The following is a 21,109-nucleotide window of genomic DNA, read 5'->3' as shown; positions in this document are numbered from 1 at the left end:
GCAGAGAATTCAGATCTCTGCTGCAGGACTTATTACATGTAAAGGTGTCTACTTGCATATCTACCGGTCCTGAAGGCTCTGCACTGTCTGCCATTAACAAGAAGATCCTCCTTCAAGCTTTTATGCCTTATATGCATCACGCAAAAAATGGTAAAAATGGAAGAAAAAAATGTTGGATCACTTGCTTCTCCGAAAAGGATGCCAAATAATGGATCTCTCTCCTGCCAAAGAAAAGAGCGACTGGGAACGATGTAAAGCTCAGAAAAATGGATGGCCACTACCAACATAGCTACCGGAAAGAGTATGTAGGACTCATCCACAAGAATGACACCAACGTGAATATCAACACGAGATGCCATGATCTACCACTCTCTAAGTTCTCAAAGAGAGGAAGGACATCAACGCCATAACCGAGGAACTCGCGTCTTCCAGACTAGCACCGCGCCCACTTCCAAGAGAAGAGTGCCAGATCATTCTATACAACTTCTTAAAAACCATCCACCAGCATAATATCACATCCTATTTCCCTCTTGAATCTCCCCCTTTCACAACACCCCTCAAATGAGATCTGCCACCCTGGAGCTGAATCTAGCTCCCATTAAACCTAACCAGTCGCCTAATTCCCCATAAAGGGTCTCAATGCTATGTAAATACAATTACAATACATACCTCATATCAATATTTATCGGCATAAATGGAGCTAAAGTAAGCACCTGCTCAGCTAAACCTAAAAATAAGTGGTTTTACAAGGAAGCCAAGCAAACTGCACTTTGATTTTATAGGACGGGGAGTGAGTTGCAATCTAACCACTAGGTGTCAGCCTATCGGTGAAAAACAGATATCCAATACAAGGAGAGAATGTCGCATTTCTAACATTCATAGTGACACAGTGGCAAATAATTAATGCTAAAGATAATTGTTGCCATTGCTAAACCCCGCTTGATGCAATGGTGCAGAATTTTGGACTGTTTAGGATAAAGAATTACACTGGACTTTAAATGAGTAAAAATGAACTATATATAATTAGCACTAATAAGACCCATCTTATTATTCCAGATGACTGTACACCATACGCAGAAGGGGTGACTTCAAATCCTGACCCCAAAATTAATCATAAGGTTTCCGCATGCTGTTCCAAAACCTAATAGGTACTGGGTATTGCTATCAGCGAAAAAGGAAAATGTATGCATATGGAATGGCAGTCTAGTTGATAACAAAGTTGGTGTTCTCACATATCATGAAATAACATACACACAACTCATGAAATTGTTTTCTTAAGCGGCTAACTAACGTTACTAAATAATATTTTATTTTAGCAAAACCTGATTACTAGAGCTGAAAGTTAATTTGCAGCTGCAGAAATTCTAGTTTAGTATTCCCTTTTATCTATTTGCTAATTTTGTTGTATGTATTTTCAATTTATTGATAAAATCATGTTTGCAGATTTTTTCCCTCGCTGATTTTCTGTCCTCAACGTGGCGGAGATTTCTACAGTAAGTAAGACCCCTCTTAAGGCCTTCAACAGAGGTTTCTCCACCTTGGAAGGAGCAGCTGTGGACAGAGCTCCTAGTGGAAGATAAATGTTGGACTGCCTCGGCTGGATAAATGTTCGCCTCCAAACATGGGGCGCCGACATGTACCCCTGAAAGTATGGGTAAATTATACGTGCCAATATATCAGGACCTGCCGATGAGGACCTCTCCTTTGATGCTGCTAAACCCACTGCTCTGTACCAAGCTACTGAGGATTGTGAAACTGTTGAACAAAGTGAAGAACACTTCTTATGGACTATTGCCCTGAAGCTCGACCGGAGAGTTTACACTGTAGGGGATGAAGAGAAGGCTGCTGCCTATGAAGACATTCATGATAACATGTTTAGATTCAAGATGAGTGGTGGAAGAGGAGATGAATAAATTACTTACCGTTGTTAACGCTCTTTCTGGTGGTGTTGCTATATGCAGATTCCTCACTTAAGAAATTACTTCCCCGGCGCCAGACAGGATCCAGAGAAGTTTGTAGCAGTGCTAACACAAGCTGTTAGGTAGCTGACATGGTGGGGTAAGAGTTACACGACAACCACTGGAGTCAACTGACGTGGCCTTTATTACATTTCAGTAGTTTTTTTTAAATAACAAATAAAGTCCCATGAAGTCCCTTTTGTCTGAGAGGTTGCAAGAGTGTGGCTCCGGCCCCTTTGTAATGGCTTTCCTGTCACAGTTTTGAGGCTTGTGGTCCTGACATGGTTGTAACCTCTGTCTGGACTCAAGCTCCCTTCACCGCTCAGGAAAATAAAACACCTCAGGTAACAAAAGTAAGCAACAAAATGTTTTGTTCATTATCACCTGTGATTATCTGACAACAAATTTACAACATTAACACTCCAACATCAATCCCTTCCTAAATGCGCAAATACCCCCTGCTATGTCCGGGTGTACCTGTACTGTTCCCTCTCCCACACCCCCACCACCTCCTCCACCCTTGGATGCAGGCATACATCTGCGGAGGCCATAATGTTTCTGAGCCGTGGCGGGCCAATGGTGTGTGGTCCACAAGGTCCGTTTCCTTGGGAGGTTGCTTCTCTCCTTATCATTAGGTTGCTTATATCTATATAATTTCGTTTACAGTCATTCATCCTCATTACCTCTGATAGTAATGGTTCCTCCCAACTGGTGGCATCTTCCTGCTCGTGCAGTTTGCTTCTCCCAGCTCTCTGGTCCTCTGGATTTTCCCATTTGGTTGGTTAGGGCTTCTGGTTCCTTGAGGGCTTGGTCTGCTGTCTACTACCTTCTCCTGTTGACCTCAAACCACAGAGTGTTTCATTCCTATATAGGTCTGACACTTTCCTACCTGTCCAAGTCCTTCCTCTCTTTCTGCCCTTTGTGTCTGCCTACCCTCTTTTCCTTCTGCCCTTTCAATATCCCTGACCTTGCCTCCTGTTTTCCTTTCTCCAGATGCTGCACCGGTTTTCCACAAGGCCTAACAGTCATACAAGGATGCAGATATCAGTAAGCATGTTGCGACCCCTGACAGCGCCATGCTGATCCACGCTGGCTTCATACTACCCTGAAAGTGACGAAGCAGAGCTGTACATAAGACACATGATGCACACTGATGTCAGTTTATTTCTTTCTGAACCTTCCGAAGTGGAGCTGAAGCTCTGCTCCTGACTTTGCTGTTTATCCAATTCCAAAACTTTTCGGTGTGCTAGGGAATGATATTCAAATGGAAAACGACAGGATTTCAAGCCGTGCCACAACTGTAGGAAGCAGATGTAGGTCACAAATCGACATAATGTGTGAATTTGGTGCCTGGAGTGAGATAAATGCACCCAAAGATGATTTGAGATCGGGAGGCAAAGCTGTAGGTCACTGAACACAAGTTGTGGTCTACGCACAGATCCCACTCTAAGTTGAGGGCCCGGTTCCACTCACAGGGATGGTTCCTGGGACAGATTCATTTCAGGCTCTGAGCCCTTTTGTAAGTCGGAATCCGATTATGAGCATAAGAAAGCAAAGTAAGATTTGACCCATCCCACCACTGCAACTCCAAAGGCAAGGAGCAAAGGCGTGAAGATGTAAATCACACTCCATCGAGGTCACCAGTCAGGAAACAGATCTCAGTTGGTCCTGATGTGCCCTGAATAACAACAGGAAATTGTCTACCTTGCAGCAGATCACGGCCTTCAAAGAAGCAACGCTGCAAATTTTCAGTGTGCTTCAGCTCCCGCTGGCACACTTTTGGGCCCCATGGAACAAAGGGGCCTTCAGTAGGGTTACTGCTAGGAAATCCCTTTCCGGCGCCGTCTGTCCCCCGAAGACGTTACCTGGCCCGTAACGACTCTGGTACAGACTTGCACTCTAACCCAGAGATCCAAGACAGTTCCTGCCACCCTGGTGCCAACACTTCCAGCACCAGTGGATGATCCGGAGTCGACGCCCATGTCAGATTCAGAACTGACATGAGCTTGAGCGCCATCAATATCATGCTATGAAATTACAAAGGGGCAAACTGTTGTCATGCACCCTAATTCTCACCCTGTGCCTCTACTCCAACACACCTATCAGCAAAGGCTCCATTATTTTTTTTTATTTGGACTCGGATATTGGGACAGAGCATTGTGCACCCCAGGATATTGGTAATACTATGTAGACATCTTAATCTTTTCCTACATATTGCTTTGTTATAGCTTGTGTCTATTGTCTTGTTGCATGTAAGGGTATGTACCTTGGGTTTGGCCTTTGCTTTGTTTTGGTGCTGCAGCTACTTGGGTCACCTCCAATATATCAAGTGCTTGGTGTGTCTTTCGGAATAGCATTAGGTCTGTCATTGCCTAGTGTTCGTTGGCTAACTTGCTTTCTACACAAACTGTACTGCTTTGGTATTGAGATGAGGAACTTGCTGAAAGTGACATACATTTGGTATATCTTTCTGGCGGATACTACAACTACCTGCTGATGCCTCCCTGACCCACCTGACTTCTCACTTTTAGGAATGACTACTGTACTGGCTATGTGGTATTGAGGTTGGTTTTTGTACACTGCATTCCTTTATGTTCATTAAGCTTGTATTCGCCCCCAAAGGAGTGAAGACTCCTGGTGGCCGACCGCCCTGGGAGCTGCTCCAACACCCACCGACCACGCATGCAACCTGGGATTCATCCTCGACTCTCCATGAATGAATGAATGAAATGAAATTAAAATTATATTTATATAGCGCACAGACTACCCTGAGGCCTCGCAGCGCATGACCAAGCAAGTCAACGCCATCTCATCCTCCTAATTCAACACCCTCTGCATGCTCCGAAAGATCTACAAGTGGATCCCCACCGACACTAGAAAAACGGTCACCCAGGCCCTCGTCAGCAGCAGACTGGACTACGGAAATGCCCTCTATGCGGGAGCCCCGGCCAAACTACTGAAACGACTGCACCGCATACAGAACGCCTCTGCCTGTCTGATCTTTTACATCCCTCACCGCAGCCACATCACACCCCACCCCACCTGAGAGACCTGCACTGGCTCCCCGTCAACAAGAGGATCACCTTCAAGCTTCTCACCCACGCACACAGAAAGCCCTCCACAACACCGGTCCGGCATACCTCAACAAACACTCCGCCGACCTCGCCCTCGCCACCGTCCCCCACATCAGGAGAACGACCACCAGTGGCAGATCATTCTCCCACCTCGCCGCCAAGTCCTGGAACACCCTCCCCATCCTCCTACGGCAGTCCGAAGACCTGCTAACCTTCAGGAGGCGGCTCAAGACCTGGCTGTTCGAACAGTAGCACCCCCCCCCCCCTCCCAAACCCCCCCAGCGCTCGGTGACGTCGCATCCAGGAAGGTGCCATGATTCCACCGGTCAGTGCAGGAAAGCTGTTGCTAAATTTACAGATCCAGTGTGGCACCTGGTGGAGATTCATGAAGTGAACGATCTGCAGTTAGACGTATCCATCACAAAACTGTGGCTTTGTATTAATCCCTGTGTAATGATGACTGTGATTATTTAAGTGTAATATTTCTAAATATAAAACTATTTTTGCCATGTTACTGATAACTGGAGACTTAGAAAAAAAACCTGTCATGAATGCATAGCAGATTACAACATTTGAGGCACCATACATTCAGAAACAGAAGGTCATGCAATAAGGATTGATTTTGTTGACACAAATTGGCAACTTAGATGGTTTTAAATACTTAATTACTGTTCCAAACAGAAAATAAGCTGGCAAGCCCTTGGTTTGTGCTCACACACTGAACCAAGTCAGAAAAGGATTAGCTATTGTGTGACAAAGATGAGAGGCTGATGGCGTGGAATTGTAAAACAAAGATTGTGCTTTTCACACCAACCAAAACCAAGCTATCTCGGATGGGCGGAAGGTCTTTTTCTTATCTGGGCCCCATACTGTGGAACACTCTGCCTACAGCTCTTCATAACGAAACTGACTACGTCCATTTTCGCAAATACTTAAAGACGTGGCTTTTTAACAAATAGTTCGCTAGCTTCTTCATCTCGGTCTCGGATCTGCTTCTGCGCCGTGAACCCCTTTTTGGATAGCTGCTGCGCATTACAAATGTAATAAATAAATAAATAATAAATGTCTTTCTATGAGACATAGCATATGACCTAGAAAAAAAGATCTGCCTTTCACATATGTACAAAAATGATAACAGATGTAAGAGGCTTGACATGCAGACGGCGGGGAATACATATCTGACATATTCAAAGGCTTGGAATTGCTGAATTAAGCAACCTGAATTAGTTTAATAATAAACTGATGAAATTGGGCAAATACGCGATTTGAAAATAGTAAGATGTGTAATGGTTCGCAACAAACATACGCAGGATCCGAGGTTCATTATACCAAACAACTTTAAGACAATGAAAGTGCAATAAATATGTAAGAAAGTTGATGGGGTATAGGAATTAGTGGGTATATGAATACCCAGCAGAAGTAGACATTTTGTAACTCCATATTAGTGTCAGTGTCTTTAAAAAGAGGTAATAGCCAAAGGAAGGTTAAGCAACAGTTCTAGAATTGCATGAAAAGGGTGATGAAGAGATACATACATAAATATGCTCAACTGTAAAATGTAAATCGAATACAGACGATCTGCATAAGCATGTTTGTAAGGACAGAGAAGTCCTCTGAATTGTAATGGAAGTGCAGGCCTGCCTTGAGTCCCCTACTGTACTGAGGTCTCGATCCATAATGCTGATTTTTGTACTCATAGGCAAACACAGATCATGTGTGGGCACCATGGCATAGGCTGTCTCACGGATTGCAGTCTTTTTGGATTGGGAGGCCCACAGCACTATACTCGTAGTGGTGGAAGGCTACTGTCTTCACCAGGAGTTAAGCAGCAAATGCGCAGTGGTAGCAGCATACCATGAAGTGATACGTAGGAATGGACAGGTCCTTTTTACCCTGTGCAACTGGAGTGAGACCTACAGGCTCACTGACTTTTAAAAGTTCTGCTGCTTTTTACTTAACTCACTGTTGTCCTACATCAGATTGGTGTTTAGTGCAGCGCAGTGTTGGTGTATCTTGTATGTGTGTCTCGGAGGGGTACAATATAGAGATCATGCAGTACTGAGCAGTACGTGCATTGCGAAGGCATGTGCTGAAAGTGCATGTGCCTAAGAGTGGTACAGTACCTGAATGATGTAGTCCTGTGCAGTGCTTGCAGGACAAATCCATGTGCTAGGTGTATGTGTGCCTATGAGTGGTACAATACATGAAGGATACAGTGCATGTGCATTAAATGCAAGTGGTGGATGTATATGGGCCTATGAGTGGTACAGTGCATGCAGGGTACAGTACTATCCAGTGCATGTATACGGTATGCATGCATTAGTATATGTGTGCCTGTGAATGGTACAATACAGAGAGGGCCATGGGTTCCATTGTGGGAGACCCAGGTCTGCCTGGTTCAACATGAAGTGGAGGTGGAGCGATCCCCTCCATGCCGATTTGTGGATTGCTGCATTCCTGTAAGCTGGGGTTGACACACACTGGGGATGGGAGGACCAGGTCTTTTCTGTACACTTCATAGGGTACTCTTTGATTAAGTGAGAGGTCACAAGGAAGGGGCCTGGACGCATCTCAGAAAGGAGATGGGACTAATAAGGGAATCATTTTAAGGGAGAGAATTTGGCCTAACGGCTTGGGCAGTCGACCTCGAATCTGGGGAACCGGGTTCGAGTCTCGGCAATGACGCTGAACATCCTGTGAATCTGGGCAAATCTCTTAATTTCCCTGTGCCTAACAAAAATGAATGTGTTCTCATGTAACGCAACTGGTAGTATGTAAGCGCCCTGATACCCGATACCGGGTCAAGTTTGCGCTATATAAAACTATGTAATAAAAAAATAATCATAAAGTGTTGTTTTGTGGGCCCGGACTAACCTTATAATACACATATCCCTGTGGCTGACATCCAGGTGTCAACTCTAGTCACTCCCATGGCCTGCGTTGTGGAACTGTCAGCTTTGGTGACACACGTGCTGTGACAGACTACTTTTCAAGAGGAAGAGGGAACAGAGAAATGGATACTTCAAACGAAACAGAACCCTAACATAAAACTTCAAAGACGTCGACCCTAAATACCATTTGGTGTCTGGAAAAGGACAGTAAGAAGGGGAGTTTGAGACCCCAAAAACTGTAATCTGCCAGGCAGCCAGTCAGGCTGTGCGAGAAGGGGAAGCTCTGAAAGACTTCTACCGTGACCGGGACTGGGGGCCTAAGCCTGTTAGTCTCCCTGTTGGGTGAGGGGACATTACCCATGGAATCCAAAACTACCTACCCTGGAACCTTGAGCACCAGCGCCTGCCAAGACACGTGTGCTCTCTGAGGAACAGAAGACACTTGAAGGGAGCGAGATCCAGTGGGGAGCCCTGTCGAGTGGACTCCTAGTGCAAGGCGTGATGTGTGAGGAAATGGCTACTGCACCGATTGTGTCCTTGCCCTGTGCAGGATAGACACAAAGATCCCCGTATGTCAGGAGAATGCTGCTGTGAAATAGTGGTAGCGAGGCAGGACCCCATAAGCAAGAAGAAGCTACAGTGGAAACGACTGCCATGCTGTAAGGGCTGTTGCCTTCTGCAGTAGTGAAGCAGCGACTCCATATGCTGGAAGGGCCCTCTGTAGAGAATATACCTGTGGTGATCAGGATGAAGCCTGTAGACTGTGAGTTGCGGTGGCCCTGTATGCCAGAGGCGGTCAACAGGAGCATAAAGGACTGTGACTTGTTCTGCCTCTGCTGGAAAAATGTGAGCACTGTGGGTGCACCTGCGCACTATCACACAGGCGAAAGACCTCAGGCAGGATCGTTGTAGACACCCCCCCCATCAGAAGACCAAGCAAACAATTACCCCACAGGAGGAGCTGCAGAGAGCCTTCTGTTGCTTCAGGTGGGTGACTCTGAAAGTCTATGCACCCACAGAGTGCTGCCGCCGGGGCCAAATGCAGCGGACTCACCTGAACTCAGCTGCAGCCGCCGTGAGCGCCCGCAGACAGGGAGTACTCAGGAACACTGAACACTTCACACCTGCCAGTGCAGATAAGAGTAGTTCAGGCCTGTCTGCCCCAGAGGAACTCGCTGCTAAATTAGTGCGGTAGCACGAGAACACTATTTACTTTAAGTTAGTTATAGTGGACTCTTGGTACTCAGACTAATAGTGATGCATGCCCTGGATTTTACCAAAAGAAAGGGGAATAACCATGATCGCTAACATGAGGAGTGAGTGGGACTGGGAAACACTATAGCCCCAATAATTTCATAGTTGTCCTTTGTGTAGTTAGTAATAGGACTAAAATACTTCTCTTGTCTCATAAAAGTGAGTATTTGGCTGGACAATGTTTATTGCTTCTGCAGAGCTCGTTGTGAGGCTTTGTTCACTGCCGCTTCTCTAACATGGTTTCTGACAAAGCTACATACCTATAACAACAGTTTTGCAGCATGAAGCTACTATAGATGTCATGCTGTGCTTGAATATACTAAATAATGTCTGAGCTCTGACTACCATCTTCTTGAATTAAATCTTAAAATTGACTGTATCAACTATACGCATGAATGGAGTAACTCATTATGACGTTAACCTAATGCCCCACAACTTAGAGATTGTTAGACTGAGTGGCACATGACCTATGAGAAGAACACCTATAAATATTGAATTTGTGGCTTCTCTTAGTTATGTGATGTCAAGTATGGACAAGATGAATTTTGTCTAGAATGTCAAAAATGCTTTCACAGACGAATACAAGATGTGTAACATCTATCCTCCACAAGGCCCCAGTGTCTCTGGATGTCAGATCTGTGTTGATTACGAGCACAAAGCCTTGCACAATACAGGGTCAGCATACATCAACAAGCACATCACTTTCCATCAACCGACCAAACGCTGACGCTCCGCCTTCCTCGCCGACTCCCCCCCCCCCCGGATCCAGCAAAGCAACAGCAGAGGTCGCTAATTCACCCAACTAGCTGCCAAGGCTTGGAACGATCTTCCCATGCTCCTCAGGACCACCTCATCACTCCTGGAGTTCAGGAAAGGACCCAAGACCTGGCTGGTCGACTGAGCAGTATTCCACAAAGAGACCAGCAACTTCGGCACCTTTAGACCCTGACGGGTGATTTGTCGCAATATATAAATAACCATGGTTGACTGTTTATATTCAAAACACTGAAAACGCAGTTTGGAATGCTGGCCCTCCTATGCAATGGTCTTGGGAGTGGCACCAAGTTCTAGCTAGTTTGCTGAAAATACTCAGCTTAATTCAGCCTCCAACTCATAGGCGATTCCCTTTCAATTTTATTTAAGACAATGATCAGGAACACTGTCAAAATTTAACAATGAATTTACATAAACGTTTCATTGTCGTTGTGGTAGAGGGTAATAACATAAAACAGGGAATATAAAGTACAAACAAAATTCATTCACTGTGAAATTTCCGAACATAAAAAACAGAGATGCTACTGAAGGACTACTCCCTCTATTCAATCAATTAGGTGCCAGTTTTTGTAAGTAGTTATTAACCCCTTGCATGCGGTGCGAATTTTCGTGCTGTGCAGGCGATTTGAATAGTTGGTGGGTTTCGGACGGCCCCGGCCATCCTCCGCACACGCCCACTGTGACGCATGACGGCCCCGGGGCGTCCCGAGCATACAAGGGGTTAAACACTGAAGCTACAATATAGATCATTTAAAACATTAAATGACACAGTGTATTTGTGATCAAGTCTACCTTGTTAGCAGTCTGCAGATAATCCACAGCCTCCCAAAAGCAAATTAAAGCCCTCTTATCCATCCTTTCCATGTAGGTTCGAAAGTGTTCCCTGAACGATGGATTGGCCAGGATGTCTTCAAACTGCAGAATCTATTAAAAAGAAAGAGTGCAAAAAAAGAAAAAGGACTTAAGGCATCACTACAAACTAAGTATGTATAGGCTGCACCTTTAAAGAACGAATTCTATATCAACTGTTTTATGAGCTACACCTTGAGGAAGTAATTCAAATGTATTTTCCAACATATCTGCTCTGCTCTCTTCTTCATTTAAATTGTTTATTTTAATTTTAAAATAAAAGAATGAACATGTGCTATGTGCATCATTTCAAAATATAAATGTTACATGCCTATTGTAGGCTCAAATATGAGTAAAGTTGATTAATTGATTTACTCGAGGGTATTTGTGATTAATACATCAACAACAGGCTGCATGTCAAATATCAAGATTTACCATAAACAGCCAGATAGGGAGAGAGTGTCGGTGGACAATGAGAACAGAAAATCAGTCAAAGGAGCACCTGGTGAGTGGCGAGCGAGTACACACAGTATCAACTAAGCTTGAAGTACTCATGTCCCATACACATTCAAGTATTTGTTTAATACTGGTTGCAATTCTTCAACAATCATTGGCATAGCTAATAGTTCATACCTCAAGTCATTACTAGGTGTCCGTCTTGAGTAAGAAGCAATTGCTTAACAATTCTATTACAAAGCTGCAATAACTACCATTATTACTAAGTGCCCCACGCAAGTTAGATGCAACTGCTTAAAATGTCATTCACAAAGTAGAGGGGGTGTGAGTTCAACATAAAAACGTACAAATCCACTATTGCTTCTCTAATAAATTGTGTTTGTGTTCTTCAGGTAGTTAAATATGCCAATGCTGGTTTTACAAACTTGTAAAACCGCATGTATGTCGTTATTAGATGTCCTCCTTTTTGTTTTGTGCAAAACGTTTTATTGATTTTTTAAAAGTCAAAACAATTTACAGGACTCATAAATATCTATGCAGAACAAACACAGCAGCCATTATGGAACAACCAATGTCTGGGTTCCTCCCTCCCCACCCCCTTCTCACCAACAGATAATTGCCACACTCCTACAACTAACACCCCCATCATCTCCGTCGCTTCTGTGCCTCAATCCACCCTGGCCTACCAATTCCCAGGACCCGCACTAAACCCATTCCCTCCCAAGTCCGCTAGATTTTCTCATATTTGCGCATACAACCCGGCTCTCATATACCATTTTTTCCTTGACTGCACATTTCCATCCCCGCCCACCACTCCACTAGCCCCGGGCATGTGGGCTACCACAATGTCTTGCAATCAATCAATCAATCAAGACATTTATAGAGCGCACTACTCACCCGTAGGGTCTCAAGGCGCTAGGAGGGGGGGGGGGGGGGGGGGTGCCGTTACTGCTCGAACAGCCAGGTCTTGAGCTTCTTCCTGAAGGAGAGGTGGTCTTGGGTCAGGCGCAGGTCGGTCGGTCGGGAGTTCCAGGTCTTGGCGGCCAGGTAGGAGAAGGACCTTCCTCCTGTTGTCGCTCTTCGGATGCGGGGGACGGCGGCGAGGGCGTGGCTGGCTGAACGGAGGTGGCGTTTGGGAGCGTAGAAGTTGATTCGGCTGTTGAGGTAGCTCAGGCCTTGGTCGTGAAGGGCTTTGTGTGCGTGGGTGAGGAGGCGGAAGGTGATTCTTTTGTTGACGGGGAGCCAGTGCAGGTCTCTCAGATGTCCGGAGATGTGGCTGTTTCGTGGGATGTCGAGGATGAGTCTGGCTGAGGCGTTCTGGATCCCCTGGAGTCTCTTCTGGAGCTTGGCGGTGGTTCCGGCGTAGAGGGCGTTGCCGTAGTCCAGTCGGCTGGTGACGTGGGCCTGGGTGACAGTCTTCCTGGTCTCGGTGGGGATCCACCAGAAGATCTTCCGTAGCATGCGTAGGATGTTGAAGCATGACAAAGAGACGGCGTTGACTTGTCTGGTCATGGAGAGGGAGGAGTCCAGGATGAAGCCCAGGTTGCGTGCGTGGTCCGTCGGTTTGGGTGCGGTGCCCAGGGCGGGGGGCCACCAGGAGTCGTCCCAGGCGGAGGGCGAGGAGCCCAGGATGAGGACCTCCGTCTTGTCTGAGTTCAGTTTCAGGCGGCTGGTCGTCATCCACTCGGCTACATCTCTCATCCCTTCGTGCAGGTTGGCTCTGGCGGCGGCGGGGTCGTTGGTCAGGGAGAGGATCAGCTGAGTGTCGTCGGCGTAGGAGATTATGTTGAGGTTGTGTTGGCGTGCGATGGCCGCGAGGGGGCTCATGTAGACGTTGAAGAGGGTGGGACTCAACGAGGATCCTTGAGGGACGCCGCAGATGACTTCGGTGGCCTCTGACTTGTGCGGTGGTAGGCGGACTCTCTGTGTTCTTCCGTCGAGGAAGGAGGTGATCCATTCCAGTGCCTTCTCCTGGATTCCGATGTTTCCGAGGCGCTGCACTAGGGTGCGGTGGCAGACAGTGTCGAATGCCGCGGAGAGGTCCAGGAGGATGAGGGCCGCTGTTTCTCCGTTGTCCATCAGGGTTCGGATGTCATCGGTGGCAGCGATGAGGGCGGTCTCGGTGCTGTGGTTGGCTCGGAAGCCAGACTGTGAGGGGTCGAGGGATCCATTCGTCTCGAGGAAGGCGGCCAGCTGTTTGTTGACGGTCTTTTCGATGACTTTGGCCGGGAACGGGAGGAGCGAGATGGGACGGTAGTTCTTGAGTTCGGTGGGTTCCGCTGTAGGTTTCTTGAGTAGAGCGCTGAGTTCTGCGTGCTTCCAGCTCTCCGGGAAGGTGGCGGTGTCGAAGGAGGTGTTGATAATGTCCCGCAGGTGGGGTGCGATGACAGCGTCGGCCTTGTTGAAGACGTGGTGAGGGCAGGGGTCGGTCGGAGATCCGGAGTGGACGGAGTTCATTGTGCGGATGGTGTCTTCGGTGGTGATCGGAGTCCAGGCGCGGAGGGTGGTGGTGGGTGGCATTGCTGCGGTTGTGGCGTGCGTTGGTTGGATGCTGAAGCTGTTGTGTATGTCCGCGATCTTGTTGTGGAAGTAGGACGCGAGGGAGTTGCAGAGGTCTTGCGACGGGGTGATGTTGTTGTTTCCGGCGTTGGGGTTGGAGAGCTCTTTCACGATGTTGAAGAGTTCCTTGCAGTTGTGTGCGTTGTTGTCCAGCCGGTCCTTGTATGTATTTTTCTTGGTGGCGCGGATCAGTTGGTGGTGTTTCCGGGTGGCAAGCTTGAGGGTGGTCATGTTGTCCATTGTTGGTTCCCTTCTCCATACTTTCTCGAGGGCTCGGCAGTTCTTCTTGGAGCTCTTGAGTTCGTCGGTGAACCATGGGGTTTTTCTGCTGCCGGGTCTGCTGGGCGGGGTCCTCAGAGGGGCGAGTTCGTCCGCGCAGTTGCTGATCCACTTCGTGAGGTTGTCGGCGGCCTGGCTGGGGTTCGCAGAGCCGGCAGGAGGGTGCTGGCTCAGGGAGGCGGTGAGCTGGTCGGCTGTGATCTTGTTCCAGCTTCTTCGGGCAACCTGTTGCTGGTGGTGGTGGATCGTCGTTCTTTTGAAGGTGAAGTGGACGCAGCTGTGGTCCGTCCAGTGGAGTCCTGTTGCGTGGCTGAAGGCGATGTCTTTGCTGGATGAGAAGACGGCGTCGAGTGTGTGTCCGGCGAGGTGGGTGGGGGTGGACACCAGCTGCTTGAGTCCGAGGTTGGCGAGGTTGTCGAGCAGGGTGATGGTGTTGCGGTCGCTGTTGTTCTCCAGGTGGAAGTTGAGGTCCCCCAGGAGGATGTAGTCGGCGGAGGGGAGGGTGTGCGGGCTGATGAAGTCGGCGATGTCCTCGCTGAATCGTGTGCGTGGTCCCGGGGGTCGGTAGATCAGGGTGCCTCTGAGTGTGGTCTTTGGGTCGTTGTGGATCTGGAAGTGCAGGTGTTCGGCGGTGGTTAGGGTGTCGTCGGTGTTGGTCGTGATGCGGATGGTGTCTCTGTGGATGATGGCGATGCCTCCTCCCATCTGGTTGGCGGTGCGGTCCCTCCGGGTGATCTTGTAGCCCTCTGGGATGGCGATGGCGATGTCGGGCACTGAGGAGGCGTTCATCCAGGTCTCCGTGAGGAAGGCGATGTCAGGGGCTGTGGTGTCGAGGAGGTTCCAGAGTTCGATGGCGTGTCTGTGGACGGAGCGGGTGTTGAGCAGGATGCACTTGAGGTGGTTGCTGCTGGTGTTCGGCTTGGCGGGTGCAGGGTAGGTCCGGATGCAGGTGAACTTGCAGGCGTGGCAGCTGAAGGGTCCGTGGGTGTGCCTCGGGGTGGCGCGATGACATCCCGGGATGCCGCCGGTGTTGAGTGCGATGAGTTCGGCGGCGGTGTAGGTTCGTCGGGTCGGCTTCCGTCGGTGGGGGCCAGGGGTCCTGGCACTGGGCGCGGTCCAGGCGTGGACGGGCGCAGACGGGCTTACCTTTGGCGCGCCTTCGGCGCACAATCGGCGCGCCCGCTGTGTCTCGGTTAGCCAAGATGTAGCCCAAGTTAATCAGGGGCTTATTGTACGAGGTAACCTCAAGTCTGGTCAGCCTCAGAGAATCTACCTTGATGTGGTCAGTGGCATGGGTACACCTGCAGCCTCCGCCAGGGACCCCGTCACCCCCTCCCAGAAGGGCCAAAGCATTGGGCAACTCCACATAGTGTTAAGAAATGTAACCTACTGGCCACACTGCTGCAGACAATGCTCGTCTGCAGCCCTGCCTATTTTGTGTAGCAAGACTCTGGTGTAATATGTCCTGTGTAGGATTTTCAGTTGAATGAGACAGAAGCTGGCCCGACTGGCCATTCCCCATGGGAACTGTAAGGCAGCCCCTTAATCCTTGTCCTCCAACTCCCCCATGTCGGCCTACCAAAATTCCTGTAATCGTGAGATCTCTCGCTGCATGTTCCTTATCACTGTAGCATACGTGAGGGAGATGGCCTCGGTGATCAAACGACCATCCAACAACCGTAGCTCCAGCAGGCGTCCCAAACATCCTCCAGGGCGACGAGGCCAATTAGATCCCATTTTTTTAACCCTGGAAGTCCAGAATAAGGGGCGTGATGTCAAATGCCACTCCTAGCCCATCTCCCATGGCAGTTTCCGCCAGACAAATATGACCGTGGCAGTAGCCGGGAGTACATTCTGCAGCATCCGCCCCCCTCAAATAAAACAGGAATATAATCCATCTGTCCCAGCACCTCCCCGTATATCTGGAACATGGGGGCTGCTAGAGAAGCATATGCCTATTCATTGACAATCTGCACCAGCGAAGCCTCATTAAACCTTTTGACATTCAGGAGAGCGATGCACAGGGATATTGCCCATGTCCTCTGTGAGCCTGGTGATCAAAGTTTTGAATACTGCAATGGATATTATTCTCTACATGGAGAGGGACGTGCAAGGGCCTTGTGGTTTTTACCACCCTGGACCTGATTCATTTGCAGTACTTGATGGTAAGCTACAGCATAAGTTGTTTCAATGTGTGTGTCATCTTAATGTTGCTGTGTTTTAATTTAGGGATACTTTTGAAAAAACGTCGTTGGATCTTTGCTATATATTTCTTTCACATTATTGGCACCGGAGAGCTAGCGCACTGCCTTTGTCCAACTTTTAAACAATGCCTTGGTATTCTGTCTGTGCCGCGAGCACTGTGTGAACAGTGATCAGCACGTGCTTACCATGATGTGACGTCTTCTCACCTTGAGGAGTGTGAACATTATGAATGTGTAACTGAATTCTAAAGCAATCCTGCTGCTGTACACGTGCTGCGTCATATTCTTGGTGACAAACGTCTTTCAACATTGCAGCTTGTGGGCCTGGCGCAGTTCCGGGATTACATGTCTTCCTGGTCTAGGTGCACACGCAACCATGGCTGTGGCTGTGTGTGAAGTTTGAGTTTCCTGGGCAACGCTGCCACAACAGGAAAACGCGTTGAGCTGTTGACGGACTCCCGTATCTCCAGTAGTGCTGCCAATTATAGAAGCTCTCTGGTACAGTCTTTGAACTCCAAATCCATTGTTGGACTTGGCAACCTTTGGGGTGTTTCCCCTGACTTTTTTATTTCTGACCTACCGGTTTTGACTCTGTTTTTGCTGGTGTAACGATCTGCGCACTTTCTGCACTGCTGTCCAGTGGTAAAGTGCAAGTACTCCTGTATAAAATGTGTTATGGATTGGTGTTCCCATGATTGGCCTATTTGATTTATGTGTCAGTCCCTAGTAAAGTGCACTGTGGGTGCCAGGGCCTATAAATCAAATGCTGTTGGTGGGCTGCAGCACTGGATTGTGCCACCCGCGCAAACAGCCCGTATAGTGCAACTCTGGCCTGCCACTGCAGAGCCTGTGCACAGCCTGGGGCCTGCCATGTCGACTTGGCAAGTGCACACACTTGCAAGTCCCTAAACCTTCCCTTTTCTACATGTGAGTCACCCCTAAGGTAGGCCCAAGGTACCCCCATGGGCAGGGTGCGTTGTATGTGAAAGGTGGGACATGCCCAGGTGTGTGTGGCATGTCTTGATAGTGAACAACAGCCTAATTTGTTTTTCCCTATTGCATGGCTACCTGTTCTCCATAGGCCGGAGTGGGCAGTTTGATTATAACATCCTATAATCCTAACTGACCCGGGGAACAGGGTAGAAATTTGAGTTTAGTATGCCTGAACTCAGAATGATAAAATACATCTTTTAGTGAAGGTGATTTTAACATTCTGTGTTTGAAAATACCACTTTTTAGAAAGTAAGTATTTTCTGACCTAACCATCCAGCCTGCCTCTGCTAGCTTGTGTATTAGCCGTCTGGTTTGTGAGTGACAGGGGCTGGGGAAGACTCCAGGAGACAGGGTAAGTCAGCACAGGGCTGAATGGACCTATCTGCACATAGATGGTGGGAGGAGTAGCAAATGGCTCTGAATGGGATTGTGCCTGCCTTCCACAATGCTGGCTCCACCTTCTGTGGTGCATCTGAGAACCCTGGCACACACTGACAAAGGAAGGTGCCCACTAGGAGGATGCCCCCAAAACTGATTTGAACTAGGTCCAGGCCCCTCCTAGCAAATGCACGCTGAGAGTTTCCGGTGCCGCTTGATACCATTCTATAGGTATGCCGTTGGGACCCAGTGCCTTGCCTGATTTTAGGGCCGCTATCGCCATGTGGATTTCGTCAGCGGTAATGTCCGCCTCCAATTCGTCGGACATTTCCGGCGATAGAGTTCGGATCTCAATTGGCGCCAATGCTTCCCTAGCCGTCTCAGGGGCGATCACGGTTGCAGGTGTGTAGACCCCTTCAAAGTGACTTGCGAGCTGATCCACTATGTGTCGTGGGTTCGTGTACACCTGTCCCTGACCATCCTTTAATCGTGGGATTCCCTTGGAGTTCCCTTCCCTTTTGTCTAACCAAGCTAGCATTCTCCCTGCCTTGTCCCCGACCTCATAAACCCGATCCTGAGTGTCAGTAATCTGTTTCCGTACCTGAATGCGTAAATGATCGCTGTATAGCCGCTGCTGTATGTCAAGTGCATGCGAGGAGGCTGGGGACGGGTGACGTTCGTGTGCTGTCTGCAAGGTTTGCAGTGTCAGTTCCAATTTATCCAACTCTTGTGCCTGTTCCCGTTTATGTCTCGTGATGGAGCTTATGGCTTGACCCCTCAAGACCGCCTTGTAGGCTTCCCAAAGTACCCCTGGTGAGCGCACTGAACCCTCATTCTCAGTAAAGTAATGAGTTGTCGCTCTCTTAAGGGCCTTGCGGACCTGAGGAATCTTTAGGTAGGTGGCGTGTATGGGGTAAATGCGCTTACGGGACCTTTCCTGGGAAGAGAGTGTGAGAGAGATTGGTGAGTGGTCTGAAATACCTCGGGGGTGGATCTCTATTGCGTCCACAAGTCGGAGCGCATCACCCAGGGTTAAAAAGTGATCTATTCTCGTCATACTGCCGTGAACGGCGGAGTGAAACGTGTACTGTTGTAGAGAAGGGTGAAGGAATCTCCACACGTCTGTAAGGCCCATAGCCGTAATGAAACGCTGTAGGCGGGGGGTCCCTGTCGTGGGAGATGATGCCGGGAACCTATCAAGTTGTGTGTCCACTATGGCGTTAAAGTCCCCCCCTAGGATAACCTCCCCCTCGGGCAGAGATAGCAGAAAATCACCCAGCTTAGGAAGCTGCACCGAGTGTAGTGCCGGTGGGACATAGACGGATACTATATTAAGAAGCCTACCTTCCCATTGTCCCTGTAGCGCGGCAAAGCAGCCCTGATCGTCTTTCCTGGTTTGTAAAGGGATGAATTGCGAGGCCCTCCGTATCATAATGCCAGTACCCCTCGACCCTGACGTAAAACTCGAATGCACCACCATTTTGTATCCTTTCCTATCCATCGCTTTGGTAGCCCCCCCCGTCAGGTGTGTTTCCTGCAGCAGCGCTATGGTGGGTCTCTGTCGTTTAAGTGCGGTTAACACCAGGCCTCGCTTCACCTTGTCCCCCAGCCCCCGCACGTTCCAAGACAGTAACCTCAGGGATGAGTGCTGAGACTCCGAGGCTACGCCATCTGCCTCAGGGATCTGGCTCCCAGCCATTTGGCGGTGTGAGTTCTATGGCGTGATAGAGGGAGTGTGAGTCTCGAGCGTGTGGTACGTGTACCTGCAGTAAGACGTAGGGGGGGTTTGGCCAAGGGGGCCAGTCTTCGTCCATCCCACCAAGCATCTGAAAATTAAGGTGACAGCAACGCTTTTGTGTTGACCATACATGTGAATTCCTAACTGTAACAAAACACCCCCACCTCTGTTCCCCCCTCCCTGCACCCCTGCCTAACGGACTTGCAACTGCCCGCCCCCCCAACTGAGCAGAGTGCTTAAACCTCCCCTTAACCAGTGTACTTGCGTGTGGGGGGGAGAGTGTCTCCCCGATCAGGCGGCATCCCCGCGTGCTTCCGGGGTCCACCCGTGTCAGAGTCTGCTCGCGGCTATCGCATAGATCAATCATTGTTCAGCAAGTAATGTCATTCCAGGACCATGAGAGCAAGTCATTCTATTCCGCCTTTTCCGGTACGGCCGCGGGGCGGGGAGCCCCCCGCACCCCCCCGGCCCGATGTTTGGGAACCAGTTCCATTGTCGTCTCCTTGGCTGTAGTTGGACCGTTGTTGTCTCTTCGAGTGGTCGTCCGTGCGCCAACCCTCAAGCCAGTCGCGAGCCGCCTCTGGGGAATCAAAAAACCACACTTTCTTGTCTGCCACTACTCGCAGTCGGGCCGGGAAGAGCATCGAGTAGGGCAGCTCCTTTTCTCTCAGCGTCTTTTTAACCTCAAGGAACGTTCTTCTCTTTCTGGACACCTCGGCCGTATAGTCTGGGAAGAAGGCAATCCGTGAGTTCTGGATCTGAATTGCAGGTGCCACTCTCGCCGCTTGCAGGATGGCGTCGCGGTCTCTAAAGTTGAACAGCCTTGCAAGGATCGGCCTCGGCGGTCCTCCAGTTTTAGGCTTTCCTCCCGGGACCCTATGTGCCCTTTCCACCGAAAAGAAGTTGGAGAGACCCTTCGGTTGGAGTCTGGTGTTGATCAGGTCCTCCACGTAGAGGTCAAGAGCGCCCGTGTCTTCCGATTCCGGCACGCCTAAGATTCGGACGTTGTTGCGTCGTGAGCGTCCTTCTTGATCATCCAGTTTGTCTCTGAGTAATTTGTTGTCCGTTTGTAGCCTTTCTACAACTGTTTGCAGTTTGGACACGTCTTCTACTAAGGATTTAGTGACTACCTCCACTTGCTTGACCCTTTCGTTGATTTTCTGAAGGTCCGCCCTTATCAATGTGACTTCCGTGGCCGTGGCCCCCACCGTGACTTGAACCTGGGCCAGCGCTGCCATTACATCTTCAAGCGTGACTTTTTTGGCGCTCTCTGTGTCCATTGTCTTCCCTGTGGATTTGCGCTGTTCCTGGGGAGGTGTCTGTTGTTCGTATGCGAATCTGTTCAATTTTGCTTGCGCTGCCGTGAGTTTGGGCCCTCTGTTGGACATGGCCTTTCCTCCGTGGGCGTTGCGTTCCCCCACCGATATGGTAAGTCAGGGCCGGTAAAGAGATGAGTCCTGCAGCGATTCTAATGGGTCCGCGACTAACACTCGGTCCCAGTGTCCCTCGTTCGGGTCTCAACAAATGTGGCCGCCCCGGGTGGCAATCGGAGGGCACGCAGTGTAGCTCGCTAGTGGAAGGCCAACCTGAGTGCAGGCAGTCGTGTGGTCTACCACGTTTGCGCCCGATGAGATGGCTGCCGGGAAGACAAGGTGAGTCCCCTCCGCTATAATGTCATCAATGCCAGGTCGAATGAGGGGCT

At 49.2% G+C, this 21,109-nt stretch overlaps 1 protein-coding gene across 2 annotated transcripts in view; it reads right to left on the bottom strand.

Annotated features, from left to right (window-relative positions):
• Positions 1-21,109, bottom strand: part of SNX25 (sorting nexin 25) — a 1,269,225-nt gene that overhangs the window by 257,225 nt on the left and 990,891 nt on the right. For both annotated transcript variants that reach the window (XM_078678040.1, XM_078678039.1), the window contains one exon: positions 10,744-10,875. In XM_078678040.1, coding sequence (XP_078534166.1) covers positions 10,744-10,875 — 132 coding nt within the window. The remainder of the gene's footprint in view (positions 1-10,743; positions 10,876-21,109) is intronic.

The sequence above is a fragment of the Lissotriton helveticus genome, chromosome 2_2, assembly GCF_964261635.1.
Source record: "Lissotriton helveticus chromosome 2_2, aLisHel1.1, whole genome shotgun sequence".
In the NCBI taxonomy this organism is placed as follows: domain Eukaryota; kingdom Metazoa; phylum Chordata; class Amphibia; order Caudata; family Salamandridae; genus Lissotriton; species Lissotriton helveticus.
This window is presented reverse-complemented; position numbering and strand designations above follow the sequence as displayed.